Source organism: Hetaerina americana, unplaced genomic scaffold (genome assembly GCF_022747635.1).
Source record: "Hetaerina americana unplaced genomic scaffold, ioHetAmer1.1.p SCAF_2, whole genome shotgun sequence".
NCBI lineage: Eukaryota > Metazoa > Arthropoda > Insecta > Odonata > Calopterygidae > Hetaerina > Hetaerina americana.
This window is the reverse complement of record NW_027286763.1, coordinates 66690646-66708990: the sequence shown is the minus strand read 5'-3', so window position 1 is coordinate 66708990 and position 18345 is coordinate 66690646. Positions and strand designations below refer to the sequence as shown.

The 18345-nt window shown below is 38.6% G+C and overlaps 1 protein-coding gene across 1 annotated transcript; it reads left to right on the top strand.

Annotated features, from left to right (window-relative positions):
- The first annotated feature begins 16322 nt into the window (after window positions 1-16322).
- Window positions 16323-18073, top strand: LOC139688126 (uncharacterized). The gene is made up of 2 exons (XM_071585554.1): window positions 16323-16334; window positions 16958-18073. The coding sequence occupies exons 1-2, from the start codon at window positions 16323-16325 to the stop codon at window positions 18071-18073; spliced, it is 1128 nt and encodes a 375-aa protein (XP_071441655.1).
- The last annotated feature ends 272 nt before the right edge of the window (window positions 18074-18345 follow it).

Here is an 18345-nt window from a genome sequence, read left to right as displayed (position 1 = left end):
CGTTAACGGAGAGAAATTGTCTGGGATATCCTTCTCCCAGATCATTTTTGGCAAATATAATGAGAGACTGGAGGCCACTTTCCTTAACGGACCTCTTTAGATCACTTCAACTATATTGGTCCTCGTAGCACACGGAGACTAGAAACAAAAAATAAAGATGCACAAATATGAATTTTTATCGTGTTCATTCTAACGTATTTACGGCGTGAGTGGCAGCCGAAGTAACGTTTTGCCTTATTGGAGCATAATAATTCGTCATAATCTTCTTGGAAATGAACCATTACAAACTGCAATTCAGCTCCGTATTCTTGCCTTGCATACCAATTGTGCTGTCGCTAATATCCACGCATTTCCACTAAGAAAGCAATATCATACAGATGTTCAAAAAAATCTCTTTAATTTAGTAGTCATATAAAATTTCAACTACATATTCTATAAGAGGATCAAGGTATATCTCAAAAAGCAAAGATTTGGTTGATTAAAATTTAACTTTGGAAGATTAAGCTAATTACACGTTTATTTCCACAATTAAGAAATAAAAAGATATGAAACGGCGACACAAATATCAACTTCACTTTAGTTGTTATCATAGTTGCAATATTTTTGTTCGGTCTTTGAAAATTCAATGCATTCCGCAACTTTTTCCAAGTTCGAATACACTAAATTTTAAATTGGCTGAACACTATCCTTGAATAATAAAACAGAATTACATGGATATAGTTTACTAATTAAATTTCTTCATAATACACATTTGTGCTTCCTCTTTCACCACCCTCCCCCATAGTTTCTTCATTTACAGGTATGTCTCCAATATAGTATTAGGTCTCTTCTTCTAAGGGCGTTCAATTTTCAATCATACGGATTTCTGCACCTCCTTATTCTATTATCCACCCATTTTGAATTTCTTACGTTCATTATTTTTTAAAGTTTTTCCTGTGCCGTATTACTCATAAATGTTACTAAAAAGTTTTCCTGAGCAGGTGCTGAATGATAATAAATTAAATTATTACAAATATGCATCATGCTATGTGAAATCATTAAATGACCGGTGCACCATTTTTAATTTTCCTGAAGGCTAGCGGAGGAATATCAACAAAATTAGTTATTATTATTTTTCCCACAAGCTATCCTGGAAATCCATAGTTTTTTAACATTTGTAACAACATTAAAACTATTTCTGCTATATTCACTCCGAAATACTTCATTCATAACTTGTTGCAAATTATAAACAGCGAAAATGTTTTCAAGAAATTTAATTAATAATTATCATAATTAATTTTCAATCTCAGCAAGAATATTTTCATGAATAATGGAAGTACCTGTTTGATTCCTCAACTATTCACATATTGTACCCAATTTGATTCTATCAATGATTCATTATTGGAAAACAATAATGGATGAATGATGATGGCTTTTAATCTACAGATAACTTAATGAAGAAGCAGTTATATTAAATTCGGGGATCACTGATGTAGAGCAACATTTCCCAGCTTCGGTGACTCCACACATGCTAAGGAACTGAGGCCGCGAACGATAGAAATCACATAAATCTTTCTCTTGATTCCGTTCATGTCCCATCGAACCACCAAAAATATCGATTAAGTTATACCGGAGGATTTGAATATTCAGGCGCCTCTGCTTGAGTGACCGTAACAAGAACTTTATTTTGTAAATGATATTTAATAGCGACACTGAGCTAACTATGATTTATCGATTTGCTTGTAACATCTGCTAAGGAGAATGTACATTGATGTCACCATTTTACTCTATTTTTCATTGCCATCAATACCAATTGCAGTTTAGGTCCATTTAATTATATTTCCTATAGCAAATGCATTGCATTATTTCATTAAATATTCAATAGGTTTTATGATAAAATCATTTCAATCATGAAATCATTTAACATCAATTATCAAGATTTTTCCACCATAAAATCAATTGGGCTTGCGGACGATCAAGCTTAGGCAGCATGCTAAGAGGTAATAGTCTTCGAAAAGTGCATTAAAAATCAGTGCGATAAGAATGGGATGAGAATCAATGTAAGCAAATGGACGGAATGAAGGGAGATAGAATGTATGCGGAATTGGAAAAAAGTTAATTTCAATGTGAAGTGTTAAGTTTTGTCTCCTTTATCGAGGGGAAGAGATGTCGAGTGCACAGTCTGTGACCTTCCAAAACTAGCTAAAATGGTAGACTACCAAAACATGATAATTACATATCCCCCCCCCCCCTCCCCCCACCGAACGACCTTGCGGCGCTTTGCGGTCATTGTTCGATCATTCGGATGTGCAATTGGTAAGTGAAATTTTATTTTTAGCCACTGTTTTTTAAAGATTTTTATGCAAGTTTTTTGAAAAAAATCCTCCTTAAAATTTCCGGCTCTTAAAATTTTTTGTTATGGCTCGCTCTTTCAGTTAGCGTTTTTTCTTACGTGATCGCCGAAACGTTTCAATGAATATAGTATACCACCGAATGAAGCATTAGAAATTTTCGGGCACCACTCCTCACCAATCGTTTTGCGATTGAATATGTCACCGGTAAAAGGAGATGTAATTACAAGAACGAGATCAAATCGAAGTCTTGGGCATGAATGCTACTCTTTTAATTCTCAACTTAAGAAGAGACGGGAGGCACAGAGCCAAATGATCATTATTCCCGGCCCAGTAAAAGCTTTTTCTATCATCAAGACGAATTAAGATTGACCCGTTAGAATATGGATTTAGAAATTTCCGAAATAAAAAAAACGGTCCATTTATGATTTAGTTTTCCATCTCGCATTAAGGCATGACCGGAGTCGAAGTTTTCGCTGGGATATCATCGCCAGAGCAGTAAAATTACGGTCTCGGATGCTTATTCCAGAAATTAAAAGAAAACCTAAATTTTAATCCACTTGATTTTTTTCAACCGGTATTTTTTAGTCCCAATACTATCGAGGAGCTGTTAACTTTCGGAAAATTCCGTAAAAATGGCTCCCCATTGCTGCAACCACACCGTGTTTAGTTGATTTCTAAATGCTACTTCCGGAGGAGGATATGAATAAAATACTCCTTAAATGGACCACTCGATGAAAGGGAGTAAACAAAAAGAATCCTCGTCCACAAGAACTGGTTAGACAGCAACACACTTATGCCAGCGCTTGATCCAATCCTCGAAACATTTTTTCTATTCGGTTTTCGGTATGTCCATCAGTGCTTCCTGCGATTTTTCCATTACTTCCTCTCGGCTGCTAAAACGCGTTCCCCGTAATGGTTTTTTAACTCGATTGAACAGAAAGAAGTCACAGGGAGCCAAATCAGGTGAATTCGGTGGCTGTTGGATGGTATTTGTTGCATTTTTCGTCAAAAAATTACGAATAATGATAGCACTGTGCGACGGTGCGTTATCATGGTGCAAAATCCACGAGTTTTCTGCCCACATTTCTGGTCTCTTTCGGCGAATTGCTTCACGCAAACGTCTCATAACGCCCAAATAATACTCTTTGTTTACTGTCTGGCCTTCTGGCAAAAATTCATGATGCACTACACCGTTGTAATCCATGAAAACCGTCAGCATTGCCTTCTTTTTTGACTGAAAACGACGTGGTTTTTTTGGTCTCGGCTCATTTGGTGAACGCCATTCACTTGCCTGATGTCTGGATTGCGTGTCGTACTCATAAACCCACGTCTCGTCTCCAGTAATGATCCTTTTGATGAATGTGGGATCGGATTCAGCCTCGCAAATCATGTCTTTTGCGACGTCAACACGGTCTCTTTTTTGCATGAAATTGAGGTCTTTTGGAACCAACTTTGCTGCTACACGACGGAAACCCAAATCATTAACCACAATGTCTTGGGCGGATCCATAGGCAATGTTCAAGTCCTCCGCTATTTCTCTGATGGTTAATTTGCGGTTATTGACCAACATTTCTTTTACTTTATCAATTTTTTCACCGACTTTCGATGTCGATGGTCTGCCACTGCGTTCATCATCTTCGATTGACTCACGACCACTTCTGAACCGCTCGTGCCACTGGTAAACGACCGTTTTTTTTAGAGAATCGTTGCCGAAACACTTTTCCAACATTTCCAACGTCCGTGCGCCACTAAATCCGTTTTTTACGCAAAATTTAATACAAGTTCGTTGTTGCAAATTTAAATCCATTTCTGAAATTGTAAAAAATCGCCAACACACACAGAGATAGATGTACTCTTGGCTACGTAACTTTTGCAAATGTCAAGTTATGACACAAAGATTTAAAGGGAATATCAACAACAGATGTACCAATTTAACAAAAAAACAGAACTCAAATTGGAACGATGGGAGCGCCACACGGTGGTTATTCCGGGAACTTTTTGATCAAGGTAGTATATTGGGCTGGCATGTTTTTTACTTTTAAAAATGTCTCATCTTCCTTATTCACAGCTATCCATATACCCTAGGGGAAGGAGCAAGGATAAAAATATATTTCCCAACCCCCTGCACAGGATTCTCAATTCGAAATATTGTTAAATTGACATTCTCAGGATTCGCCCGATTCTCTCAACTTTATTTCCTGGATTATATGGCTATTTTCACTCATAAAATCCCATTTTTATTTCATTTCCCGTTCAATCAACGATTTGAAGGGAAAAATCTTTTGACTTTGCGGTGTCGAAACAAAACCAAAAAACGAATCCCCGGGGATCACGAGTGAAAGCGCACCTCCCCTAGCGGAAGATCCGGAAATTTTATGACATTAAAGAAGTATATACGGGTTGGGTGAAAGGTAGGTAAGTAGGCATTTTTTCACCCATTATCCTAGTCAAAGGGTAACTGAGCTGACATGGATGGAAAACTCGTTTAACTAGAAATCGATCGTTATGACTGTGTGACATAACTAAGCAGTGTTAAGTAGTTTTGTAACTCACATTTATCTAACATGACATTTCAACTGAATCGCATGCATTATATTACATAAAAATGTCCATCACTAACTTTCTTTTAAAAGCACAATGATATTTATGTGATGAGCAAAGAATTTTAACAAACATACGCTTCCAGTGGGTACACCGAATATCGAAAGAAGACGAGGAACGTTTTTGTATCCACCTTCAAAGTTTTAATATTTTGAGTATTTCTCAATTTGCGGAATTTTAATTTTATGACCAGTAACTATTCATCCGTAATCCATGCATTTCTGAAATTTTCGATTATGCTAGTGGTTCCTTAAGTCGCGAAAATTCGTCACAGCAAAATAATTCATTGAAAATTTCAAAGTAATTGTAATTTTTAAATAATTTTATTTTTCATTAATCCTGATGGTGCGGAAGCTAACGTGCTGGCTTCCCAATCAGAGGGCCCAAGTTCGAATACCGGAGGTGGCAGATATTTTTCAGCAGAATCCCGATCCCTACTTGAGGTGCTTTGTGGAGAAATAAGAGCGGAAAAAAACACACTGCGTTCTACATTTAATTAGGGGGGTGTTTGTCTGCAATGGTTCGACCTACATTAAGGAACGGTCAATGGTCATCACTGCCTTGGTGGGGGTGGGGTTGGTGCGGAAAGATGTTGGAGTCTTTTAGGAACATTATGAGGGGGGAACAGAGGAGAGGTATATTGTTTCGTTGACCTCCTCAAAACTGTCAGACTGAAGGTATTGCCAAATTTCCAACTCCTCTAAAGCATTTAACATGCGTCTTTTCATTTCTGTGTGAAGAATGTCTGCTGTGAAGTTACTGGTGTGATTCTTTTCCAAGAGGTGTTTGGCGAATCGGGATCTGTTGTCTTTCTTTGTGAAGCATGATCGGTGCATGTTTCCGCTGTTATTTCTAAGAATGATGGAGTGTTACATTGTGTTCTTCATTTAATGATCATTCAATGAGCATAAACTTCCACAAATTTGAGCCAGATACCTTCCAAAATATACCCTCCCCCTCCCCTAGCCTAATAATAGGTTAGGTAACCTACCCCCTCTACCTTACTCCCCCTACCTTCCTCCCCTCTTGGAGGCAACCTATATAATTTGAAGAAATTTTTATGTATGTCACCTGATGATGATGCGCTGCATCGAAACCACGGTCGCGAAATATTAAATCTTTATGTAGAAATGGAAATTTTCTTTTTTTACCCTCATCATGGAGGAATTACACAAAGTTAAACCTGGAACTGTTATGTTTCTTATGCAAAAGAGCATTTATACTATGTTTCAGATTTTAAGTGTAACCGAAACTAAATTTCAGCCATTACGGATAAATCCCCTACCCATTAACTACAGACGACGTGGTTGAAGGGCCTACCTACACCTCCGAGAACCACCAAACTCCGAGAAAGCTCTACACTGCTCCTGTTATTCATAAGGTGGCTGTAAATCCTTCAACTCCAGAGGATCGCCCATTTAAAATCATGTTTAAGCATGAAAAATACGAGAAGAAGGTAACGAAAAACCATCATAATTATTCCACGAAATTATGATGGATACAAATTGAAAAATGAGTTGCTTAAATGAGTCGCAGGCGAGTAGTGTACTTTAGAAATTGTTTATATGAGAATGGACACTGCGATAAGGATATTTAAAGACGAATTGCTATAGGTAAAGAGGCTCCTACAGAGAGAATGGTGTGGACGACAATGAATGTGAGTAACAATGCTAAGATATGGTTGGTAAAAACTTAGAAATAGGGCAAACTATTATATGGCTCAAAAACTTGGCCGTTGAGGCAAAAGGATTAGCGTAGGTTGGAGGTTTTTAAAATGCGTTCACGGATAATGGAACAAATAAAATGAGCAGCTCAAGGAAAACACAACGAAGTGATAGACCTAGCACAGGAGGATAGCAGATGTTGTTGTAAAATTCAGTTAAGTCAGGAAAACTGGGCGCAGGAAATATTGAGAGGAATACGATGCTAAAGGGTGAGATAGAGGGGATAATGGTGAATAAGCGAAGTAGAGGGAGGAGAAGAATAGGTAAACAAGACGGATTGGAGATAGAAAGAGTATGAAGGTACAAAATAGTTGAATGCAATGTAAGGTATTACAGGATCCAGATATTAATGCTTAGAAATATAGCAGTACCTAGCCATTAGGTTCATCAAAAACCTACTTCGGAGAGTATATTAAAGCAGATAATAACGGATGAGTTGACTGATATAGCTAAGAATGCACAACTGCAGAGCTTAACTAATTTTGATAATGGAAAATTTTAGAGATTTATTTGGATTACTCTTACATTTATCAGTAATACTCCTCTGATAATTTACTGTTCGCCTTTATTGCCGCTGCGTCTTTGATGGGTGATAAGAGAGGTAAGGCTCGAAGGCTGCAAGAAGATAAGCGCAGCTATTCTATGTTTCATGATCGTGGAGACCGCGGGATGCATTTCTGTCTTCACGAATCAATTGGTCACATGTATGAGAGTTAAGTTTTCTCCATTCCTTTATTGGTCCGTTATGCAGCATTCGCCAGACTTTTGCCACAAGGTCACCGAAGAGAGAAGCATCACTCGATGATTTAATCACAGGGTATATTCAAGACCTACAACGCCAAATTCAAGATTTCGTTTGATCTTCATTGGCGTACTAACTTCAGAGAGCTTAAGCTAAAGTTTTTATGCTCAAGTATCGGCAGAAGTCACGGTTTTTTGGAGAGGTTTCTGAAGAATTAGTTTTTGCTTTCAGTGAAATCATGTGGGGAAATATTGTACTGGCAAAAATATATTAAAATATCAATTTCTTACAAATCAGTTACTACCCTCCTCGGTATACGATGTAATTGCAATGTTTCCGTTTGAATACTAATTACACAATTAGAGGAAAACTCAGTACCTAGTAAGCTGAATGGTAAAAGAAAGAATTATCTATAAAATGAATATCTTCACGTGCGAGAAAAAATACATTTCGGGAATAGCAAACACTTTATCATATCATTTACATGTGGAAGCGAATGCGACGGTTTTAGCGGCATAAAGAAGTATATTTGAAGCAATAGTAACCAGGAAGTACTACAAATAGTACTATCCACACGGTGGGAATGAGGAAAATAAAATCGAAGCATGGAATAAACAACTGAAAAGTTCGACAAGCAGAGAGTGAAGAAGGAAAATTGTCGAAAACAATGAATAAAAGGAGAAAGTATTACACATCATGTGGAATGATAGCTTGCTGAACACTGCTGTGAAAGGAAAAGTGAACGGAAGAACTATAGAGGAAGACTCGGATCAAGTCAAACTGTTGCAATAGAAAGTATTCTTACATTCACAGTAAGCCAGATATAGGCCATAAATGCTTAACCGTCGGTTCCTTAATTACGATGGTCAGTCGTGACCCGCAGGCCATGACTATGGCTCAGTTAAGGGAAAGTGCTATCACAAAAGTAGTATGCATGAGAATCCGATAATTTCGTGAGTTAGCATTGTGAAGAAAGACTAACCATCTCTGTGAGACAATTCTGAGGCTTGTATATTATTATGTGCGTACCTAAGTAACATTCATCAATGAGGATGAAATCCTAAACCGAAGTTATTCCTTGGTCCTGAGGAAATTTCTCAGAGAAAGTTATCTCACAACGGAATGTTTTCACAGTAAAGTAACATTTCTAGGCTCAAAACAGATTAATAGGGTGACTCTTTATTTTCATTAACTTTAAGAAAACAAAATATTAAAAATTGTGTCCCATGCCAATGAGCTATGAATTAAAAATTATAACTGAGAGAACAAGTCAAAACAGTAGAATTTAAAGAGCCATACATTTTGAGGAGGATATATTTCTGAAAAGTTGAATAATATTCTTGAAAAACAAGTCGCTAAAACTGAAGTTTCATATACCTATTGCCCTTCCACACCAAATTCATGATCGAAAAATGACCGACAAAATTTTGGAAAGGGCACCCAGTTCATTTCCAGTGCCTCATTTTAAATGGTGTACATGATATATCATATTTGTTGGTAAAAATGACAATTATCATCTATTCTAGAATCTCCATAAGCGCATCAACATCGATACAGCAAGCTGCAAGGCGCCGCGGGGTCGTTTTGGGGAGGGGGTTAAATAGAGGGTCCACTATAAAAGTAATGCGCATTCTCTGGGAAAAATAGATTTTTTGATCTTACTTGTGTACATGCTTAAGATTCTTCAAAATACTCTCCCATATATATATATATATATATATATATATATATATATATATATATATATATATATATATATATATTATCATTATTTGATAGTCTACCGTTTAAGGTAGTTTTGGACGGACACACACTATGCACCCCTATATTTCTTAGCATCGCAATCAAGACAAAGCTTGACACTTCACACGAAAATGAACTGTTTTTCAATGCCGCATACATTCAATCTCCCTTCATTCCGTTCAATAGCCCAATTCTTTTCCTATCCCTAGCTCGCTTACTTTATATCCTCCCCTCTCTCACAACTTTCCGCATTCTATTGCAAATCATAATTCTCTGCATCCACGCTCCTACCGTATTTGGATTTCTTTGAGCAGCACTCACTTCTTCCTCACCATGTTTAGTACTTCTCCGTTTGATTTCCAATCCGTTCATTTTACCCATTCCATCTTTCTCCGCTCTCATACCTCTAAAGCTTCCAATCTAAGACTCTGATCAATCATCTTGCTTCAAAAACCAAGTTTCCGAGCCGTACAAAATCACGCTCCATAGTACAGTTTTCATTAGTCTTTTCTTAACATTCATACTTGACATCCATGCCATGAATTTCTTCCTTGTGAAAGTTTCTTTGCCTAAATAAATGCTTCATCTTATATCCCTACTACTTTGACTGTCGGTCAAGAACACTTCCAATATGAAAACTGCTTGAACTGCTCTAGATTTTGCTCTCCTATTTAACACTTAACTTCGCTTTCCTCCTTCTTGGAAACCTTTCACATAAAATAAACACCTACCTACATGAATAAGTATATAAACGGGATATATTTCTAAATTCTTTGCCAAGGTATCCTTGTGCTATAGCTTTGTGCTTATTGTGCGGTAATTAAGAGTAAAGGACTATTATTCGAAACAATATGCTCACCAGTGTTGCCGATGCACACTTCTCTATGAAGTTTTTTCTAACTTTATAAGTAGTTACATGAAATGTGAGTGGACTCTCCTTCCTGTAGATGGTTTTAGATTGAGAATTTCTGCCCACCTTATCCAGGATTCACCTTTCCGAAAACTATTAGCCTCCATTACTAGACTAGACTAGGCTCCATTTAACCTGTTTAATGTGGCAGTCCATTATCTATGCATTTTTTAGCCTAAGACAACTTTTCCATTCACCAGTTAACAACATCACCATCCTCACCATGTATTCATATTATTCATTAACGATCGAAAGAATGCGCAATGTTCTGATTTTTTTTCTCTAAGTTTTTTCTGTTACCTTTCATTTTATTGTAATCTGTCGTCTCTATTTTGACGCTGAATATATAAAGGTGAATGGTGAAAGTAAAACATTTGATTTTCTTTTTTTCTTTCTTCATTCTTATGCTCCGATTTAATAGCGGAGGTCTGTTTTTTAAAGGATTTTGATTCCTCCTATAATTTACATAATTCAATTCCAGGTATTATTATTGAAAATATTCCTTGAATTTGCGTATTTATTCTTGGTTATTTTCCTTTCTCTTCCCCGTATAGGAATTAACTAATCTTTAAATGGACCCCGGCTTCTTCTAAATCCAAATTTTCTTCATCTGGAAGCCTCCTTGTATAAACCTCTCTCATCGAAATATTCACACATGGGCATAAAATAATATGACCGAATAAATTTAATTTTTCATACTTTCATCCCTGATTTTTCTCTCCAACATTACCGTGTTCTTAAACTAGATATATCTATCATTTATAGTGATAAAATATTTACTACTTCATACTTTTCTCTTCATTTAGTCCAAGAATTTCATCCATTCAAAAATCCGTCAAAAAGTTTTTCCATCTACGTATGTTACCGTTACTAACCGGCTTCTAGCAAACAAAACATACTATTTGCCATATTTCCTCATCAAATAACCCACTTTCGAGTTTTATGGCTCATCTTTCAGTGGCATTTGGAGTTACATCCTTCTGTTTCTGAGCTTGAAAACTCTGTTTCATTGTTTTTTTAAATAGCTTGAATATAAGGTTGTAAGGTTACCGTGGGTAATGCTGTTTTTGTCTGCATTAAAATCCATTCATATAATTAATTTAGTGTACCTATCTAGTTCAATTCATGATTCTGCTTTCATTCTCTATCCTTTTTTTATGAGCACTTCCTCTAGAATCATTTTATATGACTCTTTGATCCTTGGCATCAACATCTAAAATGGGCTGTTTTTACATCTGAGCTACGTTACTAATGGTCCATGTCAATAAAAAATAAAGTTTCATACTCCTTATGGAGCTCATAATCTAATAATTATGCTCCAAACGTTTCACGAGAAACTTGAGAAAGGAAAATTGAAAAAATTGCAGCCAATTTCATTAGGAAGCCCCCAAGATTAGGAAAGAAAATGTTGAAGTAAATGGGAGGGAGCGTCGTAAGGAAATTTTCATCTGCTGGATAAGTGCGTTTAATTAGTCATTCACAAGTTCATATCATTGCTGAAACCGTTGTTTGGTCGCAAATAAGTATCTCTATCAAGCTCGAATCGCATTCGTATGGTGACATTCTTCCGAAGAATTATCATCAATTCTTTCACTGCCGTTCAAAATATCTTCTACCGCCATGTCACTAAAATAATTTACCAATGTTTCCAACATAAAATTGATGCATTCCTCCTGTAGTTCACTCGGCATTCCAAATGGGATACTAGTTTTCTTCCAAAATACTTAAGTAGAAAAATTGAATGAAACATTTTGCTTATAAATAATAATATAGACATACCATTCATAGGGAAACATTTTTATAAGTGCTATAGTATTGAATATTGCAAAAATACATGTGAGATAGCTTTCTGAAATAATGTTCTACCATACTTCAAAGATTTACTATCTCATTATATAGTATTCCAAATCATTATAAAGTATTCATCAATCATTACCATAATATAAATATATCTCTGTTCCTTTTTCCCACTGTATCTAAGCCAATTACAAAATTCTTGCCTAAATGTCTACCGGTAGATGAGGCTGAAATTTCAGTAGAAGGTAATTTCTAAACTACCTGCATTACTCCATAATTAAAAACTTCAATTAGAATAGCCAATAATCGAAAAGCTGCTTGTTTAGTGTGTATCGTCAATTAAGAGCAATGCCAATGAATTAACGAGTTGAAATATAAGCTACCTCTAATATATTTTGATTGCGCCAACGGAAGGATTAAAATTTTCATAATTCTCGCTAGGAAAGAAAAAAAGAAACTGTTTTTACAATGTGAATCAGTTTGCCACTAAAAAAATCTTCCAGCTCCACGACAATCGAGAGACGAGGATTTATAACTTGGAAAATTTTAAGTAACACCTCAGGAATCATTTTAATTTCTCAAAAAGTCGCAAGTTCCCTCCATATTAAAGTGCTGGTGAGACACAATTACACGTACTACGTTAGAACCAATACGGGCAAAAGCACTCGATGATATTAGCCATTTAATTAAAATGAGGATAGCTATGTAACCAACTACCCATCGCGTGAGCCAAATATTGAGCGACACATTTCCGTTTGTGAAAAAATTCCTTCTTTGACTGGAATTTCACCAAGGTCGGCCGTAAGAGAATGGATCAATTGTTTAAAAAACATCGCGAGAGGGCAAACCCCGTCTAGGTAGTTGAAGGCGTAATGACCTTCGTTTTCCCAGGACTATTGACACAAATTACACCTTTTCAAGAAGAGAAAGAAAGAAATTAGGTCCCATTTCTTAAGCACTTATGAACCAATGACAATACATAAAAATATCAGGGTTATAAAAACCCTTTACAAAAACTCAGCACCTAAAGCCATTAGCCTGAAGATTCTTTCGTTGAGATGAAGGAACTGGGGGGACACCACGGCGAGCGGTGTGGCACATTCACATTGGTAGTATATCCCTTCCCTTTGCCGCTTCCAGTTTACCAATAAGAACTAAAACCGGCAAAAAACAACATTCACATTGATTCAAGTGCTTAAAGGCAGTGCCTTTGATCCTGAACCCCTTCAAATCCTGACTCAGCGGTTGATTTCTTTACCCATTCGATTACCACGCCTGAATACGATATTAAATGAATGAATATATATTTACGAGAGAGTAAAGAAGATGCAAAGTAAGAAGGAGATGTGAGGTGATTGAATATTCTGCTTTTCCTGGTACTGACCTAAATATATCTCCGGGGGGATCATTCATTTATTTTCTCAAAAATAAATAAAATTTTATTTTTTCTTTAGTGCAAAGAGAGGCTACTGCAATTGATGCATCAAATAATTGTAGAATCATAATTTAACATTTAATTCGTTTATGTATCAATAAAATCAATTAAGAAGTTTTTGCGACATTTAATTTACAGGTAGTTTGAAAATTTTCCATCAAGCGAGAAATTCCTGCTCAGGTCCGTAAAGAAATTCCTGCTTAAAACTTGCAAATAGAGATTTCGAATACATCGTTTGACTTCATGTCTGGAATTAATGTGAATAAAATTATCTCTCAATAAGTTGATGAAACCTCAAGAAGACAAAAAAATGGTTGGGAAACTTCTTGAAAAACCAGTCTCCTGAAAGCGAACGTGTCTTTCGACTCCTCAAATTTGAGATTTCATCAAATGACGCAAATAGAATTTGAGATGCCTGTCAAAGGTATTTAGATAACTACAGTATTCCCATGAACCAAGGTTAATAAAATTATTGCGTTTGCCTTCTAAGATCAAGAGAAATTGCAATTGAATATTACCTTATTAAAAAAGTACGTATACTTATAGCAAAATCGTAGTCTTTCCGGGCGAAATGCGACCAATAAAAAAGATAAGTTTTCTATTAGTCGTAAGGCATAAAATTTGGGAATTAGTTTCTCTAACAATATAAGTATATATGCAATATAAGTGGAAGAGCTAATTAGACGGAGCTAAACGGGGTTAATTTGCACACTGCCACGATTCTCCAGCAAAAAGAAATTTTTATCTATGCCCAATGTGTTAACCTTTCCCTTTAGGTAGTTGGTGGAGAACTTATTATGATGAATGTAGTGAAATTTCCCCATTTCTTTACGTTCTCTCAATAGATTCGCCAAAAGCTTATCTTTTTACCGTTTTTTGCATAAACTTCAGTGTTGTCACATTGGTGTAGCCCTTTTGTATCTAGGAAACCTTTCCTGTGTTTTTCTCTGATTTTCAATTTCCAGCTCATGATTCATTATTACTACCAACAAGGCTCGGTTTTTCGCATAAAAACGTATTTTATAAGTAAACTGATGCACTAAAATGGGATGAAACTGATATTTTATAGTATTCAATGTTTATGCTAACTAATCTTAACTCCTATATTTGAGGGAAATGAAATATTTGCTCTAATTTCCCGGATAAAAGGGCAAGAGTTCGGGCCATTATTCAAGCGGAAGAAGGTTAAGGTTTTATTTTCGCTTCACAAACATGTTACTTCTTGAAATATGACATATAACATACGCAAATTTATTTAATGCATGCAAGCAATAGATGGAAGATGAACTTTTAGTCAAATAACGGAAACCTCTTTTGGAAAAATCAATCGAATCTTTTATATTTTAGTATTTCATGGTGACCGGTATTCATGTCACAAAATAAAATGAACACAATGGTAATAACGAAAATTACTGTTAAATCTGATAGGGCATATTCTCACATTCTCTTTTGTTAAGCATCCTACGAGGCGCAGACCAAATTGTGTAGCTATTTGGGTGTAATTTTTAAAATATCAGGTACAAATATCCGAATTATTCGAATCGTATTTAATTTTTACACGGGAAAATTGAGATTATAACAGGTTAGTAATCTGAGAATTGGTTTTTATCAGTTTTCCAAATCCATCCCGTTCCGTGCCTATTTTTTCATTATCACATTTCTCCTGCACCAACATTTTCAATTCCTCGCTTCTAGGAGTTCCTCCTTGACTTTCAGGTCTGATTCCTCTTCTCACATCAAAATAGGTGTTACAACAAAATCACTGCAACAATCACGTCTGGGGACCTAGTAATGCGATTTTATTTGATATGACATCCGTAAACATGGTTCATCAAGAAACTGACGTAGATATTTTATCATGGAACAAACTTCATTGGTAACACCGAGACGAATGAAGAACACGAAATATTGGCAGTCTAAATTGACAATAGAGCAGATGGTAATAGAAGACGAATGGGCTAACTCCCTGATGAGCGAGACCCCTATGTCCTTCCCAAAGATTGAGAAATATTCAAACCTGAATGCGACAGATCATGGGGAGGAAAAAACTACAAAACGTTTGCCCGACAAATTGGCTACCCGGTCCATTCCGTGATCAGAAAAAAACCGGAGTTATCGGACTTGCATTTTGGGTGAGAGGGTTGGGGATGAGGTCCATCAAATCGAGTGCATTGGACGAAAAAGAGCCCGGGTTGAGTTAGGAGAGGGGCTCGGAGGAGGTTGGGAAGGAAGGTTCGGGAACCAGACAGGTGAGGCGATGAAAGGTTGGGCATCGGACCCAGTTAGTTGAGGAAAGGGATCGGGCCTATTTGGCGAAAGGGCGGGAGGGCTCGACGATCCCTTCCGCGTTTGTCTCCATGTGCGAAACAAGAGGGAGCGAGAAAAAAGTAGAAACACAACTCCCCGACCGGTCAAGGAACTCGGTGGCATGAAGTGACGGAGGAGTGGGAGAAGATCGATTCGCAAATACGCTCCATCCGCCGCATTATTATGCGCACGGTTTCGACTACGTCATCGACCCCCCTTCCCTACTCCCCACCTTTGACATGCACCGAGCAAACGACGACCGTCCCACGTCACCCACCTCTCCCGTCTCGTATCTCCGTAATCATCCCCCCCCCCCGCCTCCTACAGGCCTCGCGGGTCCAAAAATCTCACCGCCGCCCGTCCCAACCTGCCCCGCTTTCCGGCCGATGGGAGTGAAGAACGAGAGCGAAAGGTAATTCGGAAGGTGGTCGACATGGAAAAACCGGGTTTCGCGGAGATTGACGGAGTTAAACTGGAGGAGTCGCTGGGAGGGCGTGGGGGGCTGGGGCAGGAAGAGGTAGAGGTGGATGCACCCGTTGGGCAGTGGCCCTCGCGCGGCAGGGACGGTCAGCGAAAGTATTTTCAACTTCCACTATTGAAGGTGTGCTTTTTTTTGTTTCCGCCCTCCCCCCACGTGGTCGAACGCACGTTGGACTATATAACGGGTGTTGGCCGTCCTTTTCGGCATACTCACTCTTCAGTCACACATTGGGAGTAATATTCCAGCAGCATGAAGGCCCTGGTAAGTAACTGTGGTGAATGTACTTGCGGTGGTGGGAAACAGCTAAGTGTGCATTGAAGACATTCTCCGCGATACCTCAGGGATCGGCTTTAACTATATTCCATAGGGACTAAGTTTAACCATTGATTATCCATGGTCCATATTTTAAAAAGGGAGATAAATATTCTCAATTCAATTTTAAAAATATTCAATGCATTTTGTATTTTTTCCGCCCCATTAGACACCAAAGTGTTCATAGGCCCTGCAGCAAAGTGTTCATAAGACTGCTAGGTATTCTGTAGACGAGCAATTATATTTATAAAATATAAATAATTAATACATATATATATATATTTAAATTCACTTTTTAGCATTACTCTTCATTGATAAAAAAAGAAAAATGTGGCTTGGGCAAAACAGTTTAGGTAAATTTTTCCATTCTCTTAGTAACTCTTCCTACTAAGAGGCTCTTACTGTCCGTTTATGTATTATGTAACTGTATTCGTAATAGTGTAAGTTCAGGTCTTACGTCTACTCTTAAACCGTAGCTAGAATTCCGCTGATAAAATGCGATTTTAATGAATTCAAAAACATTATACTTTCCAATGAATCTAATTTTTAACTTTTTATCATCATTGCCATAGATTTGCATCACTCTTCTGGCTTTGGCCACCCTCTCATACGCCGATGAGGAAAAGAAACCGGAAAAGCGTGGAGCAATTGGATTGGGCTACGGAAGTGCCCTCGGCAGTGGATTCGGCGGTGGTCTAGGCCTCTCGCAAGGAGCAGGACTTGGTTACGGAGGTCTGGGCTACGGGTCAGGTTTAGGATACGGCGGAGGACTTGGAGCTGGGCTCGGAGGAGGTCGAGGGTTAGGCCTGGGAGCAGGAGGATTCGGCGGAGCCGGCTTCGGTGGAGGAGTCGCCCTCGGAGGAGCAACTGTTCAGACCGTCGCCGTTCCTCGGCCAGTCCCCGTCGCACAGCCGTATGCCGTCAACATTAACCGTCCCGTTCCCGTTCCTCAACCAATACCCGTTCCAGTTGCTGTCCCGCGTCCCGTCCCCGTCAGCGTACCTCAACCTATCCCCGTCGCTGTTCCTCGTCCTGTCCCCGTAGCCGTCCCTCGTGCTTACCCAGTTCCCGTCCCACAGCCAGTCGCCGTCCCTGTCCCCGTCCCTAGGCCCGTACCCGTCCCCCAGGCAGTCCCAGTCGCCGTCCCTAGCCCCGTCGCAGTTCCAGTCGCACAGCCTGTCATCGTTCCTCAGCCAGTCGTCGTGGGAGTCGGAGCCGGCGGCGGTTTCGGAGGCGCCGGTTTGGGAGGCGCCGGTTTGGGAGGCGCTGGTTTGGGAGGCGCTGGATTGGGAGGTGCCGGTTTTGGAGGTGCCGGTTTTGGCGGTGCCGGTTTCGGAGGTGCCGGTCTCGGTTCTGGTGCCATTAGGGGAGGCGCGATTGGAGGATTTGGCAGAGGATTCGGAGGAGGCTACGGTGGTGGTTATGGAGGAAGCTACGGTGGTGGTTATGGAGGAGGCTACGGCTATGGAGGCGGATTGAGGGTTGGAGGAGGCCAGGGCATCGGAATTGGCAGTGGTTTGGGAGGAGCCTACGCCTACGGAAGCGGATTGAAGGTTGGAGGAGGCCAGGGGATCGGAATTGGCAGTGGTTTGGGAGGAGGCTACGCCTACGGAGGTGGATTGAAGGTTGGGGGAGGCCAGGGGATTGGAATTGGCAGTGGCTTGGGATATGGATATGGAAAGCATTGATTCAGCCAAAGAGTCATCAATGAATCATAAGTCTACGAAGAAGAGCCAGTCAAGAATCAGCATGCCCTCATTCGCTTCGCTGTTCACATGTTCTTTTAGTCACACCACATATGTAAAAAAGCGCTATAAATCATTACAATAAATTTTTATACTCTTTAGTAAATTTTTGTGTGTATGAGAGCCTTAAGATATAACCTTTAAGAATATAGTTATTTAAGAAGATCAAGGGAAAAAGATTGTTTCATATCATTATAAAAAAATTGTTGGAGATA